General features: G+C 38.1%; 1 protein-coding gene across 6 annotated transcripts in view; it reads right to left on the bottom strand.

Moving 5' to 3' along the window:
* LOC104681778 (protocadherin alpha-C2) overlaps positions 1–16,987 on the bottom strand; it is a 230,324-nt gene that overhangs the window by 193,068 nt on the left and 20,269 nt on the right. The window contains exon 1 of one of the 6 annotated variants that reach the window (XM_010388187.2): positions 13,208–15,712. The exons of 4 other annotated variants lie outside the window; for them this stretch is intronic. In XM_010388187.2, the coding sequence (XP_010386489.1) occupies positions 13,208–15,592 (2,385 nt within the window). In that variant the 5' untranslated portion in view covers positions 15,593–15,712. Of the gene's footprint in view, positions 1–13,207; positions 15,713–16,987 lie in introns of those variants that run through there. One more of the 6 variants, XM_010388190.2, reaches the window with a different exon arrangement.

Raw genomic sequence — 16,987 nt, 5'->3', positions numbered from 1 at the left:
ATTCTCACTTTCAATGATATGATTCTTATCATTTTTTAAAATCACTTATCTCTAATCAAAATACATCATTAAACTCTATCTTCAAATGCGTCAGTATAAGTGCATCATTAAAATATTACAGAAACATGCATCTAAAGTCATGTAACCCCAATCCTTACTAGAGAAGTTTGTATTGGTGCATTTTATATAGGGAGGAGTTTATATATTTCCAAACTGATAAAAATAACTTTTAAGAGTTAAAGTTTTGACTTTTCTCATCTCTATTTAAACATATCTAATTAAAATTTTTGAGTTTTTCTGTATTAGTCAATGGAATGTTTGTATGCTATCTCCGTGTTACTCATAAACCAAATTTTTATTCCAATTTCAGTGTTTAATAGTGGCATTCTGTTTATGTTATTTTCAAAAACAACTAAAACTATTTTAATGGCATTCTCACCTGAGTTTTTTCTTGGAGGTCTAATCTTCAAATCGATGAAAACCTCCTTCTTTATCTATAACACCTATCTACTTTTTATATTACCCCAAAAACTGTAATGAGGATATTTCAACTTTCTAGAAATCAAAAGCATAATAGAACAACTTTGGTAAACGTCTTTGCACTATTTTCAAATTAGTAGCACCTAGATAGCATTTCTTCAAGTTGCTATTACTGATAGAGCAATTATTTAAAATTGTAAAATACATAGCTTTGCAGTTACATAACAAGTCAAAATCCTAACATTTTCTATACGACATACTATTTCACAAAATGTTCAGGTTCCAGTAAATACAATCATGTTGAAAAGAATATCATTTTATTAACCAGGCTACCTTTATGTTAGTTTAATGACTTTTTAGTCTCCCAAATGTTTACTGGGTGGTATCATTTGAACACGACCTAGAAAATATAGTAAACACTTAATAAATACGGGCAAAAGAAAATGTCACCAAGTTTTCTATTGGAGAAATAGCTAACAGTCTGCTTGTACATATACTCCTTAAAATCCCTTAAATATTACAAAATATCCCTTACCTGTGAAGACAAGAGGGACCACGAGATCAGCAATTCTATTGTTGGATACTTTTACATTTAAAATATAGCTTAATAAGAAAAACAAAATTACCAGAAAATGCAAAGTCAGTGGAAATTCACTTGATTTCTGGAATTCAAACTTGTAAAGAAATAAGATATTGTCACAGAATTGTTTCTGATACAATCTTTAAAGATGTATTTACCATTTCCCTTATAAGATTCTTACTATCTCTATTATCATGACTTTGCAGTAATACTTGGATCATTGAAACACAAATCAATTTCCAAGACTATTTGCCTAATAGTTGTCATACTGATAATTTTAAAATATTTTAATACGCAATGGTTAAAAACATAAGAAAATGATAATAAATATTTTTAAAATAGCATTAGCTGACGTTAGCCACTTTCTACTATATAACAGTAAATAATGTAAAACTACAAGGCTATGGAATAAATTACAGTAGAATTTTATACAGAATACACAAATATAACCTTTGAAAAAAGTAAATATTAAGTATTTAAAAGGCAAATTAACAGTGTAGTATTAACAATGTGTACATTGTAATCTGCAGAGTATTATGGTAAACACTGAGTATTTTAAAAGATACACTCAATGGAGAAAAAGTAATCAACAATATCAGTTCACATGCTCTTCTCAGTCTGGAAAAAATATCTCATGTACTTATATAGATATTTCAGGAGAAAACAAGACTCTTGACTTTTGATTCATTTTCATATCTGTTAAACTATATTTAATTATATTTACTTTTCGAATTATCACTTGCATTTGTGCTACAGTGATCAACTCTTATCTTGAATATTCTTTTCTCAATAACTATAGATTATCTAATCTCAATTTCATGGGAGACTCCATAGGAAACTACTTTTTTTCCTATGGAAAAAAAAGTAGCTGGGACTACAGGCGCCCGCCCCCACACCCGGCTCTGTAGCCCAGGCTGGAGTGTAGCAGCGCGATATCGGCTCACTGCAAGCTCCGCCTCCCGGGTTCACGCCATTCTCCTGCCTCCCGCCCCCACACCCGGCTAATTTTTGTAGTTTTAGTAGAGGCGGGGTTTCACTGTGTTAACCAGGATGGTCTCAATCTCCTGACCTTGTGATCCGCCCGCCTTGGTCTCCCAAAGTGCTGGGAATACAGGCCTGAGCCACTGCGCCCGGCCAGGAAAAGAACATTTTTAAAAATCTTCTAAGCCATTTTTTTCAATCAAATATTACAGATTATTTTCTTGACTGATCCAGTTAACCTCTCCTTTAGATATTTCAGTCATGTTTAAGCACCATTGTGTAAAAAGAACTTCTTCCTTGAGAAAAAAATTTAGATTTAAAACTGTGTAGTATTTTAAAGTGTCTCCAATTAATTCACTAAAAGCCTTTAGAAATACACTAACACAAGAAAATTTAATCTTCATAAGGGTATAAATGTCCTTTATTCCTTACAAAACCCAGAATAAAATTTTAATAAGCTGTATTTTTCTTCTGTTATCTGTAGAAATTATATAGATATACCAGATTGCATGAAGAGGAAATGTTGAAGCAATTGTATAAAAATGTATAAATAATTTATGCACATATGTCATTTGATCCTTCAAAAATTAATTCTGTATAAAAATTAATTTATTCTATTATAAGGATAGTAAGAAAGGATACCATGTGCATGTAATACACATCTTAGCACTGCCTGTATAATGATTCACAGAGAAAGGTATAACTGCCCTATAAGGGAGTGTGCTAAAATATCCATATTATATATCCTCTTTGGATAAAAAATATGAGAATAGTTCTAGCATATCCCTGAGATAGTGAAAAATTAAATTAATCATTTTTATGCAACTATATTGCATTCATTAATGTCAGATTATCTCACTTAGTGGAAAGGGACAATGAAGCTAAATTCAGGAGCTGTAATCTCAGGCATCTTTTTTATGCCTCTACTTATAGTTGTTTCTATACAACTGGGTGACAAAGAGTCTCACTCTGACCCAGGCTGGAGTGCAGTGGTACAGTCAAGGTTCATTGTAGCCTCAGGCTCAAGTCTCCAACTTCAGCCTCCCAAGTAGCTGGGACCACAGGTGTGCACCACCACATCTAGCTAATTTTTTTTTTTTATTTTTTGTAAAGATAGAGTCTCCCTATATTGTTCAGGCTTATCTTGAACTCCTGGGCTCAAGCAATCCTCCTGTCATGGCTCACAAAAGTGTTGAGATTACAGGCAGGAGCCACCATCCCTGGCCTGATTCGTTATTAAATGGAGAAAAATGATAATCTCTCAGGTTATATCTAATTTTAAAATCCAAGATCAAGTGAGCGAAAACTTGGTGGGAGGAAAGTTTCTTTTAACATTAGACAGTACCCAAGTTAGAAATCTATTTTTTAGAAGGAAAATTAAATTCTAAAACTGAAAAATGCCATGATTGAAATTAAGAATTCAATCGATGATTTTGACAGTGGCCTAGAATAACAAGATAAAATTCTGAAGTAAAAGATGGGTAAGAATAAAATATAGATTATGAAACAAAGAGAAAAAGTGATTTAAAAACAGAAATGGCATATAAAAGACAAGGGATATGATGAAAAGATTTAACATACATGTACTTATAGTCACAGAAGAATATAAGAGAAGATACGAAGTAGAAGCAGTATTTGAAGGCATACTGCTAAATCTTCTCTTAAACTGATAAAATATTATCAACCCACAGATATAAGAAGCTTTCAAAACTGCAAGCAAGATTAAAAACAAAGCAAATTAATACTGGGCACATGATAGTAAAGCTGCTAACAGTGAAAAACACAGTAAGTATACAAAGTAGCTAGAGAGAAAAAAAGACACACTAATTGAACAATAAACTTGACAGCCATCACTTCAAAAGAGGACCATGGAATGTCATCTTAAAAGTGCTGGCAAAAATAACTTTCATTCAATACCCAAAACTGTTTCTCAAAAGTGATAGTAAAATTAAGACATTTCCAGATATATGAAAACTTAAAGGTTGCTTTACTAGCAGGCCACACTAAAGGAAATGTTAACGTCTTCAGAAGGAAAACGATCCCAGAAAGAAACACAAATAGGTGTTAACAAAACAATGATAATAATGTACTGTGTGTCTAGAATACATAAATAATTGAAAGGCATATCAGTAACAAAAATTAGGGTGCAAGTAAATGGTATAATGATTCAAGGTCTTAGCATTGCCTGGAAATAGTAAAAGTATTGATTTAATTGAGGTAATAAGTCAAGGATGTGTGTTAATAAAAGAGGAAGTAAAAGAGGAAATCAATAAAATAATTTGTAAAAGCATATATAACTTAAAAAGATAACAGAGGTAGTGACATCAGCAAGATGCTGTTATAGGAATCCCCAGACCCTCCACAGATATACCAACTCAACAACAATACAAGGACCAATTCCCACGGTGATAAGTGCAGAAACCAGTTAAGAGGATCCTGGGCTCCAAGCAAGTGTAAAACTAGCTGGGCACTTTTCTGGGGCACTTTTCCTATAGTCCCATCCAGCAGCACCATCCCATTCAAACAGGGGGAAACTTCCAGCTCCTGGCTTCTCCCTGAGAAGGGAAAGAGAAAGTAAAGCGCGCATTCAGTGTTCTGACTTTTCAGGGGGGCTGTCTTGCATATCTCAGAGCACTGATGGAGCCTGGCATATTCTAAATTCCTGAGGGCAGCTGAGAATAATAAAGAGCTGGGTGGTGGGCTGATGTTCCTCAGGACCTATGACACAGCACACAGAGCACAACTCAGCTCAGCACTCTCTCCCTCATGAAGGAAAGAGAAGAGTAAAATGCATCCAAATTTCCTGAATTTCAGTGGGCAGTCCAAGTTTCTGTCTCACTTGACTCCAGGCACTGATAGGATTCAGCAGAATCTGTAACTGAGGGCTTCTCAGAACTTAAAAGAGCTGAGTGAATACTGCTGCTCCAGAGGGCCCACAGTACAGCACACAGACACCACAGACAGAAAAGGATTCGAGCTTAAAAAAAAAAAAAAAAGCTGGCAGATCCCTCTAATTAGGAATTATACACACAAGTCCATAGAAGATGCATCCACAGAAAAGGTTTGAGAGGTCCCTAGAATCTCTAGCCAGCCTGATTAGTAAAAGATCTTTCCATGTACAAATCCAGGCCAATAAAGACTGGGAGAGGTAGCTGGGGTGGTTTTTTTTTTTGTGTGTGTGTGTGTGTGTTTTTGAAATGTATAGATATCAACACAAGGTAATAAGGAATATGAGAAAATAGGAAACATGGCCCAAATAGTGCACGCACACACACACACACACACACACACTCCAGAAACCAAACCTAAAGAAATAGAGCTATATGAATTACTTGATAAAGTATTCAAAATAATTGTCATAAAGATGTTCAATGAGCTCAGGAAAATAATGCATAAGTAGAATCAGAATTTCAGCAGATAGAAAATATTTAAAAGAACTAAAAAGAAATTTTGGAACTGAAGAATACAATAATTGAACTGAAAATTTTACAGACATGTTCAACAGCAGACTCAATCAAGTAGAAGAATGAATCAGTGAACTCAAGGACACATCATTTGAAATTATCCAGATGGACTAGCAAAAAGAACAAGAAATGAAAGCGTAAAGAAAGCCTAAGAAATTGATAGGACATCCTCGAACAGGCTGCTCTACTCATTATGACAGTTTCAAAAGAAGAAGCAGCGAGATAAAAGGACAGACAGCTTATTTTTTAAAATTACGTCTGAAAACTTCCCAAATATGAGGAAAGAAATGGACATCAAGATTCAAGAAATATTAAGAATTTAGAAAGCAGCAAAAGAAAAATGACTCATTACATACAAGAGAACACCCCTAACTCTACCAGTAGATTTCTCAGTAGAAACCTTGCTATCCAGAAAGGGGTGAGATGTCATACTGAAAGTGCTGAAAAGAAAAAGAACTGCCAACCAAGAATACCAAATCCACCAAAGTTTTTCTTCAAAAATGAAAAAGCAATAAAGACCTTCCCAGTTAAACAAAAGCTGAAGGTGATCACAATTAGACCTGCCTTACAAGAAATGTTAAGAGGGAGTCTTTCGAGTTAAAATTAGGGGATGCTAAACAGAAATACATAGGTATTTTATTAAAGTATAAAGCTCACTAGTAAAGATAAATATATAGACAAAAACAGAATACTATAGTACTGTAATGGTGGTACATAAGTCACTTTAAAATCTGATATTTTAAAATCTGGTTAAAACACAAAAGTACAGAAAAACTAACTATAAAAGAATGTTAATGTATACACAATATAAAAAGATGTATTTATGACATCAATAATATAAAATTTGGGTGGGGAGAAGTAAAAGTAATGAGTTTTGTTTTGTGATTGAAGTAAAGATGCTATCATTTTAAAATAGATTTTTATAAGAGTTTTAAAGTGTAAGCCCCATGGTAACCACAAAGAAAATACCTATGGAAGATATACAAAAGAAAACAGGAAAGGAACAAAAACATAGCATTAAAAATCTCAATAAAACACAAAGGGAGACAGTAACAAAAGGAAAGAGGAGCAAAAAGTCTACAAGCTGCAAACAACAATTAACAAAGTGGCAACAGTAAGTCATGCCCTATCAATAATTACTTTAAATAAAAATAGAATGAACTCCCTCAATCAAAAGATACAATGAGGCTGAACTGATTTTTTTAAAGACCCAATCACATGCTAACTACAAGAGATTTGCTTTAGATTTAAAGATCTAGATAGGCTGAAAGTTAAAAGGATTTTTTTTTTTTTTTTTTTTTTTTTTTTTTTTTTTTTTTTTTTTGAGACGGAGTCTCGCTCTGTCGCCCAGGCTGGAGGCTGGAGTGCAGTGGCCGGATCTCAGCTCACTGCAAGCTCCGCGTCCCAGGTTTACGCCATTCTCCTACCTCAGCCTCCCGAGTAGCTGGAATTACAGGTGCCGCCACCTCACCCGGCTAGTTTTTTGTATTTTTTAGTAGAGACGGGGTTTCACCGCGTTCGCCAGGATGGTCTCGATCTCCTGACCTCGGGATCCACCCGTCTCGGCCTCCCAAAGTGCTGGGATAAAAGGATATTTTTTAAATTTCATGCAAATTATAACCAAAAGAGTGCAAATGTGAAAAGAGCTACTACATCAGACAAAATAGTCTTTAAGTCAAAAAGTGTCATAAGAGACAAAGAAGAACATTATATAATGATAAAAGATCAATTCACCAGAAAGACATAGCAATTATAAATATATATGCACCCAACATTAAAACACCTAAATATATGAGGCAAACATTCACAGAAATGGAGAAATAGATGGCAATACAATACAGTCAAGTGTTGTATAACAACGTTTCAACCAATAACAGACCACATGTACAAGAGTAGTCCCATAAGATTATAATGGAGCTGAAAAATTCCTATCACCTAGTGATGATGTAGCAGTCATAACGTTGTAGCACATTACTCAAATGTTCGAGATGATGTTGGTGTAAACAAACCTATTGCACTGCCAGTCATATAAAAGTGCAAGATAGCACATACAATAATATGTATGATACAGATAATAAATGTTGCTGCTTTATGTATTTACTATACTTTTAGTAGAATTTTACAATGTACTCTTTCTACTTATTAAAAAAAATTAACTAAAAAAAAAAAAAAGTTCACCATAAAACAGCCTGAGGCAAGTCTTTAGAGATGTATTCCAGAAGAAGACATTGTTATCATAGGAGATGAGAGAGAGCATCACATGTGTAATTATCCCAGAACACCTTCCAGTGGACAAGATATGGAGGTGAAAACGATATTGATGATTCTGACCCAATACAGTCCTAGGCTAGTATGGGTGTTTATATCTTCATTTTTTTTTTTTTTTTTTTTTTTTTTTTGAGATGGAGTTTCACTCTGTCGCCCGGGCTGGAGTGCAGTGGCCGGATCTCGGCTCACTGCAAGCTCCACCTCCCGGGTTCACGCCATTCTCCTGCCTCAGCCTCCCGAGTAGCTGGGACTACAGGCGCCCGCCACCTCGCCCGGCTAGTTTTTTGTATTTTTTAGTAGAGACGGGGTTTCACCGTGTTAGCCAAGATGGTCTCGATCTCCTGACCTCGTGATCCGCCCGTCTCGGCCTCCCAAAGTGCTGGGATTACAGGCTTGAGCCACCGCGCCCGGCCTATATCTTCATTTTTAACAACAACAAAAAAAACACTAAGTAAAAGTGAAAAAAATAAAAAATTTCAAAAACAAAAAAAGCTTGTAGACTAAGGATATAAAGAGAAAATATTTTTGTACAGCTGTACAATGTGTTTGTGTTTTAAGCTAAGTGTTATTGCAAAAGAGTCAAAAGGTTTAAAAATTTAAGTTTATAAAGTTAAAAAGTTGCAGTAACCTAAGGTTAATTTATTACTGAAGAAAGAAAAAAAATTGAGAGAGTCTCACACTGTTGCTCAGGCTGGAGTACAGTGGCATGACCATGGCTCACTGTAGCCTTGACCTGCTCAACTCAAGGATCCTCCCGCCTCAGGCTCCTGAGTAGCTGGAACTACAGGTGTGTGTCACCACACCTAGCTAATTTTTAAAAATTATTTTCTAGAGACAGGGTCTCACTATATTGCCCAGGTTGGTCTTGAACTCCTGGGCTTAAGTGATCCTCCTTCCTCAGCTTCCCAAAGTGCTGAGATTACAGGCATGAGCCACCATGACCAGCCTATAAAAAGAAAATTTTTGATAAATTGAGTATAGCCTAAATGTATAGTGTTTTAAAGTCTACAGTAGTGCACCGTAATGTCCTGGGCCTTCACATTCACTCACCATTCACTCTTTGACCCACCCAGAGAAATTTCCAGCTCGGCAACCTCCATTCATAGGGTAAGTACCCTATTCAGGTGTACCATTTTAAAAATCTATACAATGTTTTTACTGTACCTTTTAGATGTTTAGATATATTTAGGTATACAAATACTTACCATTGTGTTATAATTCCCTATAGTATTCAGTACAGTTAACATATATACAGGTTTGTAGCCTAGAAGCAATAGATCATGTAGCCTAGGTCTGTAGTAGGCTATACTATCTAGATTTGTGTAAATATTTAAGTACACTCTCATGTTTGCACAGTGATGAATTCCTAGAATGATACAATTCTCAGAATGTATCTCCATCATTAAGTGATATGACTGTAGTAGGAGATTTTGGTACCCTACTTTCAATAAGGAATAGAACATTCAGACAGAAAATCAGTAAGGAAGCAGAGGACTTGAACAACACTATAGCTGAAATGGAACTGACAGACATATACAGAAAATTCCACCCAACAGAAGCAAATACACAGTCTTCTCAAGCATACTCAGAGCATTTTCCGGGATAAATCACACGTCAGGTCACAAAACAAGTCTTAACAAATTCAAGAAGGTTGAAATCTTACTGAATATCTTTTCTGACCACAGTGGAATATAACTAGAAATCAATAGTGGAATTAAAACTGGAAAATCTGCAAATACGTAGAAATTAAACAACAGAATTTTGAATGACTAGTAGGTCAAAGGGGAAATCAAAAGGTAAATTAGAAAATATGTTAAGATAAACAAAAATGAAAACACAACACATCAGAACTTACAGGATACAATAAAAGCAGTACTAAGCAGGAAGATTAAGCTGGGCAAGCTCAGTGGCTCACGCCTGTAATTCCAGTGCTTAGGGAAGCCAAGGCACAAGGATCACTTACAGGGAGCTATGATCGTGCCTCTGTATTTCAGCCTGGGCAACACAGCAAGACCTTGTCTCTTAAAAATGAAAACAAAACAAAGAAGGGAGTTGTAAATGCCTACACTAAAAATGAAGAAAGAAGAAAGATCTCAAATAAAAAACTTAACAACTCAAGCAACTAGAAAAAAAGGGACAAATGAGGAAGCCCAAAGCAAAGGGAGGAAATACTATAATAAAGATTAGGGCTGGGCGCGGTGGCTCAAGCCTGTAATCCCAGCACTTTGGGAGGCTGAGACGGGCGGATCACGAGGTCAGGAGATCGAGACCATCCTGGCTAACACGGTGAAACCCCATCTCTACTAAAAATACAAAAAAAAAAAACTAGCCGGGCGAGGTGGTGGGCGCCTGTAGTCCCAGCTACTCAGGAGGCTGAGGCAGGAGAATGGCGTAAACCCGGGAGGCGGAGCTTGCAGTGAGCTGAGATCTGGCCACTGCACTCCAGTCCCGGCGACAGAGCGAGACTCCGCCTCAAAAAAAAAAAAAAAAAAAAAAAAAAAAAAAAAAAAAAAAAAAAAAAAGATTAGAGCAAAAATAAACTGAGAAAAAGTTTAAATTAAGTTTTTAAACTTAGTTGAATTTTTGAAAAAACAACAAATTTGACAAGCCCTTAGCTAAACTAAGAAAAAAACAAAGAGACTGGAAGTCAGAAACCAAGAAGGTGGCATTACAACTGATGCCACAGTTATAAGAGGCTATTAAAATTATATACCAACAAATTAAATAACCTAGAAGAAATTGATTAATTCCTAGAAACATACAAACTACCAAGACACAATCATGAAGCAATAAAAAATCTAAACAAAATGATAACTAGTAAGGAGATTGAATTAGTAATCCAAACCTCCTAACAAAAAATAAAAATAAAAAAAGCCCAAGACCAGATACCTTTCCTGGCTAATTCTACCAAACTTTTAAAGAAGAATCAATGTTATTTTTTCTCAAACTCTTCAAAAAAAAAAAAAATTGAAGGAGAGGGAACACTTTCAAACTCATTTTAAAAGTACAACAAAAAATGGTAGTAAAAAATAAATCTTCAAAAGAAACTACAATCAGAGTGAACAGGCAACCTACAGAATGGGAGAAAAGTTTTGCAATCTACCCATCTGACAAAGGGCTAATATCCAGAATCTACAAAGAACTTAAACACACTTACAAGAAAAAACAAACAACCCCATCAAAAAGTGGGCAAAGGATATGAACAGACACTTCTCAAAAGAAGACATTTATGCAGCCAAGACACATGAAGAAATGCTCATCATCACTGGTCATCACAGAAATGCAAATCAAAACCACAATGAGATACCATCTCATGCCAGTTAGAATGGCGATCACTAAAAAGTCAGGAAACAACACATGCTGGAGAGGATGTGGAGAAATAGTAATGCTTTTACACTGTTGGTAGGAATGTAAACTAGTTCAACCATTGTGGAAGACAGTGTGGTGATTCCTCAAGGATCTAGAACTAGAAATACCATTTGACCCAGAGATCCCATTACTGGGTATATATCCAAAGGATTATAAATCATGCTACTATAAAGACACATGCACACGTATGTTTATTGCAGCACTATTCACAATAGCAAAGACTTGGAACCAACCCAAATGTCCATCAGTGATAGACTGGATTAAGAAAATGTGGCATATATACACCATGGAATATTATGCAGTCATAAAAAAGGGTGAGACATGGATGAAGCTGGAAACCATCATGAGCAAACTATCGCAAGGACAGAAAACCAAACACTGCATGTTCTCACTCATAGGTGGGAATTGAACAACGAGAACACTTGGACACAGGGTGGGGAACATCATACACCAGGGCTTGTTGAGGTGTGGGGGATTGGGGGAGGGATAGCATTAGGAGAAATACCTAATGTAAATGATGAGTTGATGGGTGCTGCAAACCAACATGGCACACATATATACCTATGTAACAAACCTGCACATTGTGCACATGTACCCTAAAACTTAAAGTATAATAAAAATAATAAGAAGAAATAAAAATAAATATTGATCCCTACCTCACAACAATGATAAAAATATGTATATTCCAAATGGATTATAGATGCAATGTAAACAATGAAATAAAAGATACCACAGAGAATTATCTTTATGAAATAGGATCAGAAGCAAAAACTGATAAATTGAGTTTAACCAAAATTACAACTTTCTATTCACCAAAAGACAAATAGAATTAAAAACAAGCCATGAGGTTGAAAACTACTTTAAAAAAAGGAGTTATGTTCAGAATATAAGATTTGTTTAAGTAATAAGAAAAACACAAGATAAAGAAAGAAATAAAGTTTTATGGAAGCGAAAAAGAAGAGAAAAAGACAAGAAAAACAACAGACTAGAGAAATAGGAGATTTGAACAGCTATTGCACAAAATAAGGTATAAAAATTGCCAAAATAAAATAGAAAGGTACTCAACTTCATTTAAGCATAAAATAGTTTCAAAATGAGATTACAAAACTTGCCCAGTAAAATGGCTAACATGAAAACAACCTGACAAATGTAGAGATGATGTGGAGCAGCAGAAAGCCTTACACACTACTAGGAATGTAAATAGGTAAAAACATCTTGGAAAATTGGTTGGTGTTAGCTACAAAAGACAAAGATACATACATATTCTGTGACCCGCAAACACAACTCTTAGGTAAAAACCTAAGAGAAATCTGTGTACATAGGCCTCAAAGAAATGTGCAATATATTTATGATGGCATTATTTGAAATAGACATTGAGGCACAATGCAAATTCCTGAACAGTAGAATAAATAATATACAGCATATTTATGAAATAGTACTAGAAACAGAATTAAATGAACTACAACTACATGTAACAACATGGATAATTTCATAAACAATGAGTGATAAATACAAATAACACACAAATGCACAGACAATACACCTTGTGCAATTCCAATTAGAATACGTTCCCAAAACAGGCCCAGAATAAACACAGATCTAACAGGCAAATGTTTAGTTACACTGGAGGAAAAACAAGGGAAGTGATTTGGCAAGTGCATGTGAGGGGCTTCAGCGATGGAGGCAATAGAGGTTTTCACTTTCATACAATTTATGGAGCTTTATTATTTCAGCCTCTGTACATTTGTTTATGTGTTATAGGTTAAATAATAGTAAAATGTTTTCTAAATGTTCTTATTACCAAAAATAAAGAAAGCGAATATAGTGAAAATTTACTAGAAATTACAGTCCTGTTAATATGCATTGAATAATGCAGCATAAAATGAAGGAAGGCAATATATATTGCTTTGATGTCCTATAATTCCAAAAGACTTTAGTTAAAATGGATATGTAAAAAGAGGTAAAATTTTAACCCAGGGAAATTTGATTCTTAGAAATAAATTTACGAAGAAGTTGATAGAGAAAAACAATACGAAAATTAAACAAAAGGATGTTATACACTAACCTTTGCAAAGGATTCCTCAGCTGTCTGCAGCTGATCTTCTCTTTCCCTAGAGTCAGGTAAACTGGGGCTGAAGGCCATGAGGTCGGTCTTGGGTGGGCCCTCACCAGAGCACACCCTCGGCCTCCTCTGCGGCGAGTATGACCAGCTCCCCACCGCGCTGGAGCACACCGGTGTGGGCTTGCCCGGAGCGCATGCGCCCTCGGTGGGCGGCGCCGAGCACCGCAGCGCGGTGTACAGCAGCAGCGTAAGCACCAAAAGGCTGGACACCGCGCAGATGGCGATGATTAGGTACACGTTGACATCCACCAGCGCAGCCTCGGGACTCACAGCGCCCGACAACGCCCGTGAGGAGGCCTTTGGCGCCTGTCCACTCTCCACAAGTGACACCAGCACGGTGGCCGTGGCCGTCAGTGCGGGCTCGCCGTGGTCCTTCACCAGTACCAGTAGGCGGTGGCGCGGAGCGTCCGCTTCGTCCAGGACACGCGTAGTGCTGATCTCGCCAGTGTACAGCCCCACGCGGAACGGGATGCGCGTGCCACCAGTCCCTGGCTGCAGCTCGTACGAAAGCCACGCGTTGTAGCCTGAGTCAGCATCCACCGCGCGCACCTTTGCCACCACGTGGCCCGCACCCACCGACCATGGCACCAGCTCGTTCACTGAGCCACTGATGCCACCCGCCCGAGGCGCTAGCAGTGCTGGCGCGTTGTCGTTCTCGTCCAGCACGAACACCTGCAGCGTCACGTTACTGCCCAGAGGCGGCACGCCCGCGTCGCGCGCGCTCACCTGGAACTGCAGCAGCTCCAATTCCTCGTGGTCCAGCGGTTGCAGCGCGTACACCTTGCCGCTCTCCGCGTGCACCGACACGTAGCTCGACAGCGCGCGCTCGCCCACCCGCCGCTCCACCAGCGAGTAGGACACCAGCGCGTTCTCCTGCGCGTCCGCATCCCATGCTGACACTGTGAAGATGTGGCAGCCCGGCGGGTTGTTCTCTTTCACGAACACTGTGTACTCGGGCTGCGCGAACGCTGGTGCGTTGTCGTTCACGTCAGCCACCTCCACAGAAACACTGGCCGTGGCCCACAGCGAAGGCGAGCCCCCGTCCCGCGCGGTCACCACCAGCTCATAGGCCGACACACTCTCGCGGTCCAGGGCACTGTCCAGCACCAACGAGTAGTAATTCTTGAAGGTGGACACCAGCTTGAAAGGGACATGGGACGTCAAGGAGCAGGTGACCAGCGCATTGACACCCATGTCTTTGTCGGACACGCTGATCAGGGCAATGACTGTACCCAGTGGAGCGTCCTCTCTAATTGGAAGTGATAAAGACTTGAATTCCAAATCTGGGACATGATCGTTGTTGTCTTCTACTTCCACAATAACTCTACAATGGCCAGAAAGTGGGAGCTGTCCCTTATCAATGCCCTCTACAATAATTTCATAGGATTTGCTTTCTTCAAAATCAATATATCCCTTTACAATAATTTGTCCAGTAATTGGATCTATGTGAAACTTGGATTTCACATTTGGCGAAACATCATTTGAGAATGAATAAACAATGTCCCCATTTAATCCTTCGTCTGAATCTGAGGCGTTAAGTTTAATTACCAGTGTTCCATTAGGAACATTTTCTGGTAATCTCACCTTATAAAGGGTTCTGTCAAAAGCTGGGGCATTGTCATTGGCATCCAGTACTGTGATGAGTAACTGAATAGTGCCAGTCAACTCGGGTTTGCCTCCATCAGTGGCTGTGAGCACTAAAAATATCTCCGGAGCTTCTTCTCTGTCTAAAGATTTCCGTAGTATAAGCCCAAGACCTTTTACCAGCTCATCATCAGATGGTTTTTCCAGAGAAAAGTATTCATTTGGGCTCAGTCTGTAAGTAAGCAGGGCGTTCTCCCCGATATCTGCATCTGAGGCGCCCTCTAGTGGAAACTGAGAGTCAAGCGGCCTCGATTCCGCGATGGACAGGTTCTTTTGTGTTGCTGGGAACACCGGCGGGTTATCGTTAATGTCCCTCACCTCTACGTCCACATGGAAAACCTGCAGCGGCCTGTCCACGATCACCTCCAGATGGATGCTGCACTCAGCGCTCCGTCCACACAGCTCCTCGCGGTCGATCCGAGAATTCACAAACAAAATGCCATTCTGCAGATTTACCTCCAGAAGATCTCCGCGGCCCTTGGACGCCACCCGGAACAGGCGCGGCACCAGCTCCGCCAGCTCCAGCCCCAGGTCCTGTGCGATGCGGCCCACGAAGGTGCCGTGTTTGGCCTCCTCGGAGACCGAGTAGTGGAGCTGACCGTTCCCTGCCTCCCAGGTTGCGAGGAGAAGAAGCAAGAGCAGCAGACGCCGGGATTCCTGGCCGCTTCCCCAGGAAAACTCCATCTTTAGTGCACAGTGTTTTGTTCTGATTAAATATCGTTTCTCAAAGTCAAGAGAAATCTTTTGATCGGTCGGTCAAGTGCAGCTGCATCCTCCGTATTTCAGACTCCAAAGAGTGCATATAGTTCCTTCCAGTAAGAATAGAAGGAATTTTCCCCTCTTCTTTCTTCTCTAATGTATTTTGTGGTAAAGAGCGACATCATGTGGCTCCAAACCGTAAGTAGCAATTGTGGAAACCCACACACACTCTACTATAAACTACTTGGTTTTATTTATTCTTTCAGCCGTTTTGGAGAATAGGAATACATTTTGTACTATTGTGGTACACATTGTACCACTGATTGATTGAGTGTGGTCCTTAGTTTCACCATAGGGGCACCTTTTACTTCAGTAGAAATAATTTTTTCAACACAGGCTTTCAGTATTACAGAGACCTAACTACACACTTTGTAAACTTGTAACCGTAAAGTGTTGATTACAAAAATTCATTAAAGATTCCTGTATTCCCAATAATTCCAGGGTTTTTTATTAATGATAACACCCTCTTCGCCCTAGTATTTTTGGTGTTGTAGACTTGAGGGGACTGGTCTCTAGAGAACTTCTAGTCCCAAGAACAAGCTATTGAAAGGGAAATTTGCAGATGTTTTATAAAAGAATCAAAGACCATCAGCATTTAATTAAATGTCTTCCTTGAGTCATGTCAGGGCTGAAAGTGCAAGGAAGCAGGAAGTTATAGCAAATAGCTTGCATGGAAAAGCATTCCAAATAATTTCATTCATTGGAACTCATTTGCTCCCATGAGCAAGGCTGGTATTCTCATTTTGACTCTTACAGTTTATAAGTACTTGCTTGTTCTCCAGTAGGTAATGTGCCTAAGCTTCTATTTTCTCCTATAGTGCTTATATATTTTAGCCAAACTGAATATTTCCTGCTTCCAATAACATTTTTAAATAAACAAACATGTTCATTTTGTCCTGTCTATAAGTAATCCACATCATTTCTAAACTCTTCTAAAGCCAGTTTTTATAATCACTTAAAAGTTCCCTGACCCATGAAGAATGTCATGATCAAACCAACTGAACAGGTATTTTTTCTTCTTTTACAAACTGCAGCACCAGGGTGGAATCGCGTGGGCCTTTTATTACATTAATTTATCTCTTCTAAGCATTTGAGTATGTGTGTCCTTTTTTGGAATATATATTTTAAAGGGAATAGTTGTATCTTAATTGTTTAATAGCTCAGAGGGACTTACTTAATATTTGCTAAATATTTACCCTGTAGAAAAGGTTTGGTTTCCTTCCATTTCCTAATAAAATGCATTAATTTAAGGTGATCGCATAGCTAGTTGGGAAAATGTGGTGTTTCAGCAGCCTCTATAATTTTCTAAAGATACAAAAA

This window comes from Rhinopithecus roxellana, chromosome 3 (genome assembly GCF_007565055.1).
Source record: "Rhinopithecus roxellana isolate Shanxi Qingling chromosome 3, ASM756505v1, whole genome shotgun sequence".
Lineage (NCBI taxonomy): Eukaryota > Metazoa > Chordata > Mammalia > Primates > Cercopithecidae > Rhinopithecus > Rhinopithecus roxellana.
Note: the sequence above shows the minus strand (reverse complement) of the source record. Positions and strands in the feature narration are given on the sequence as shown.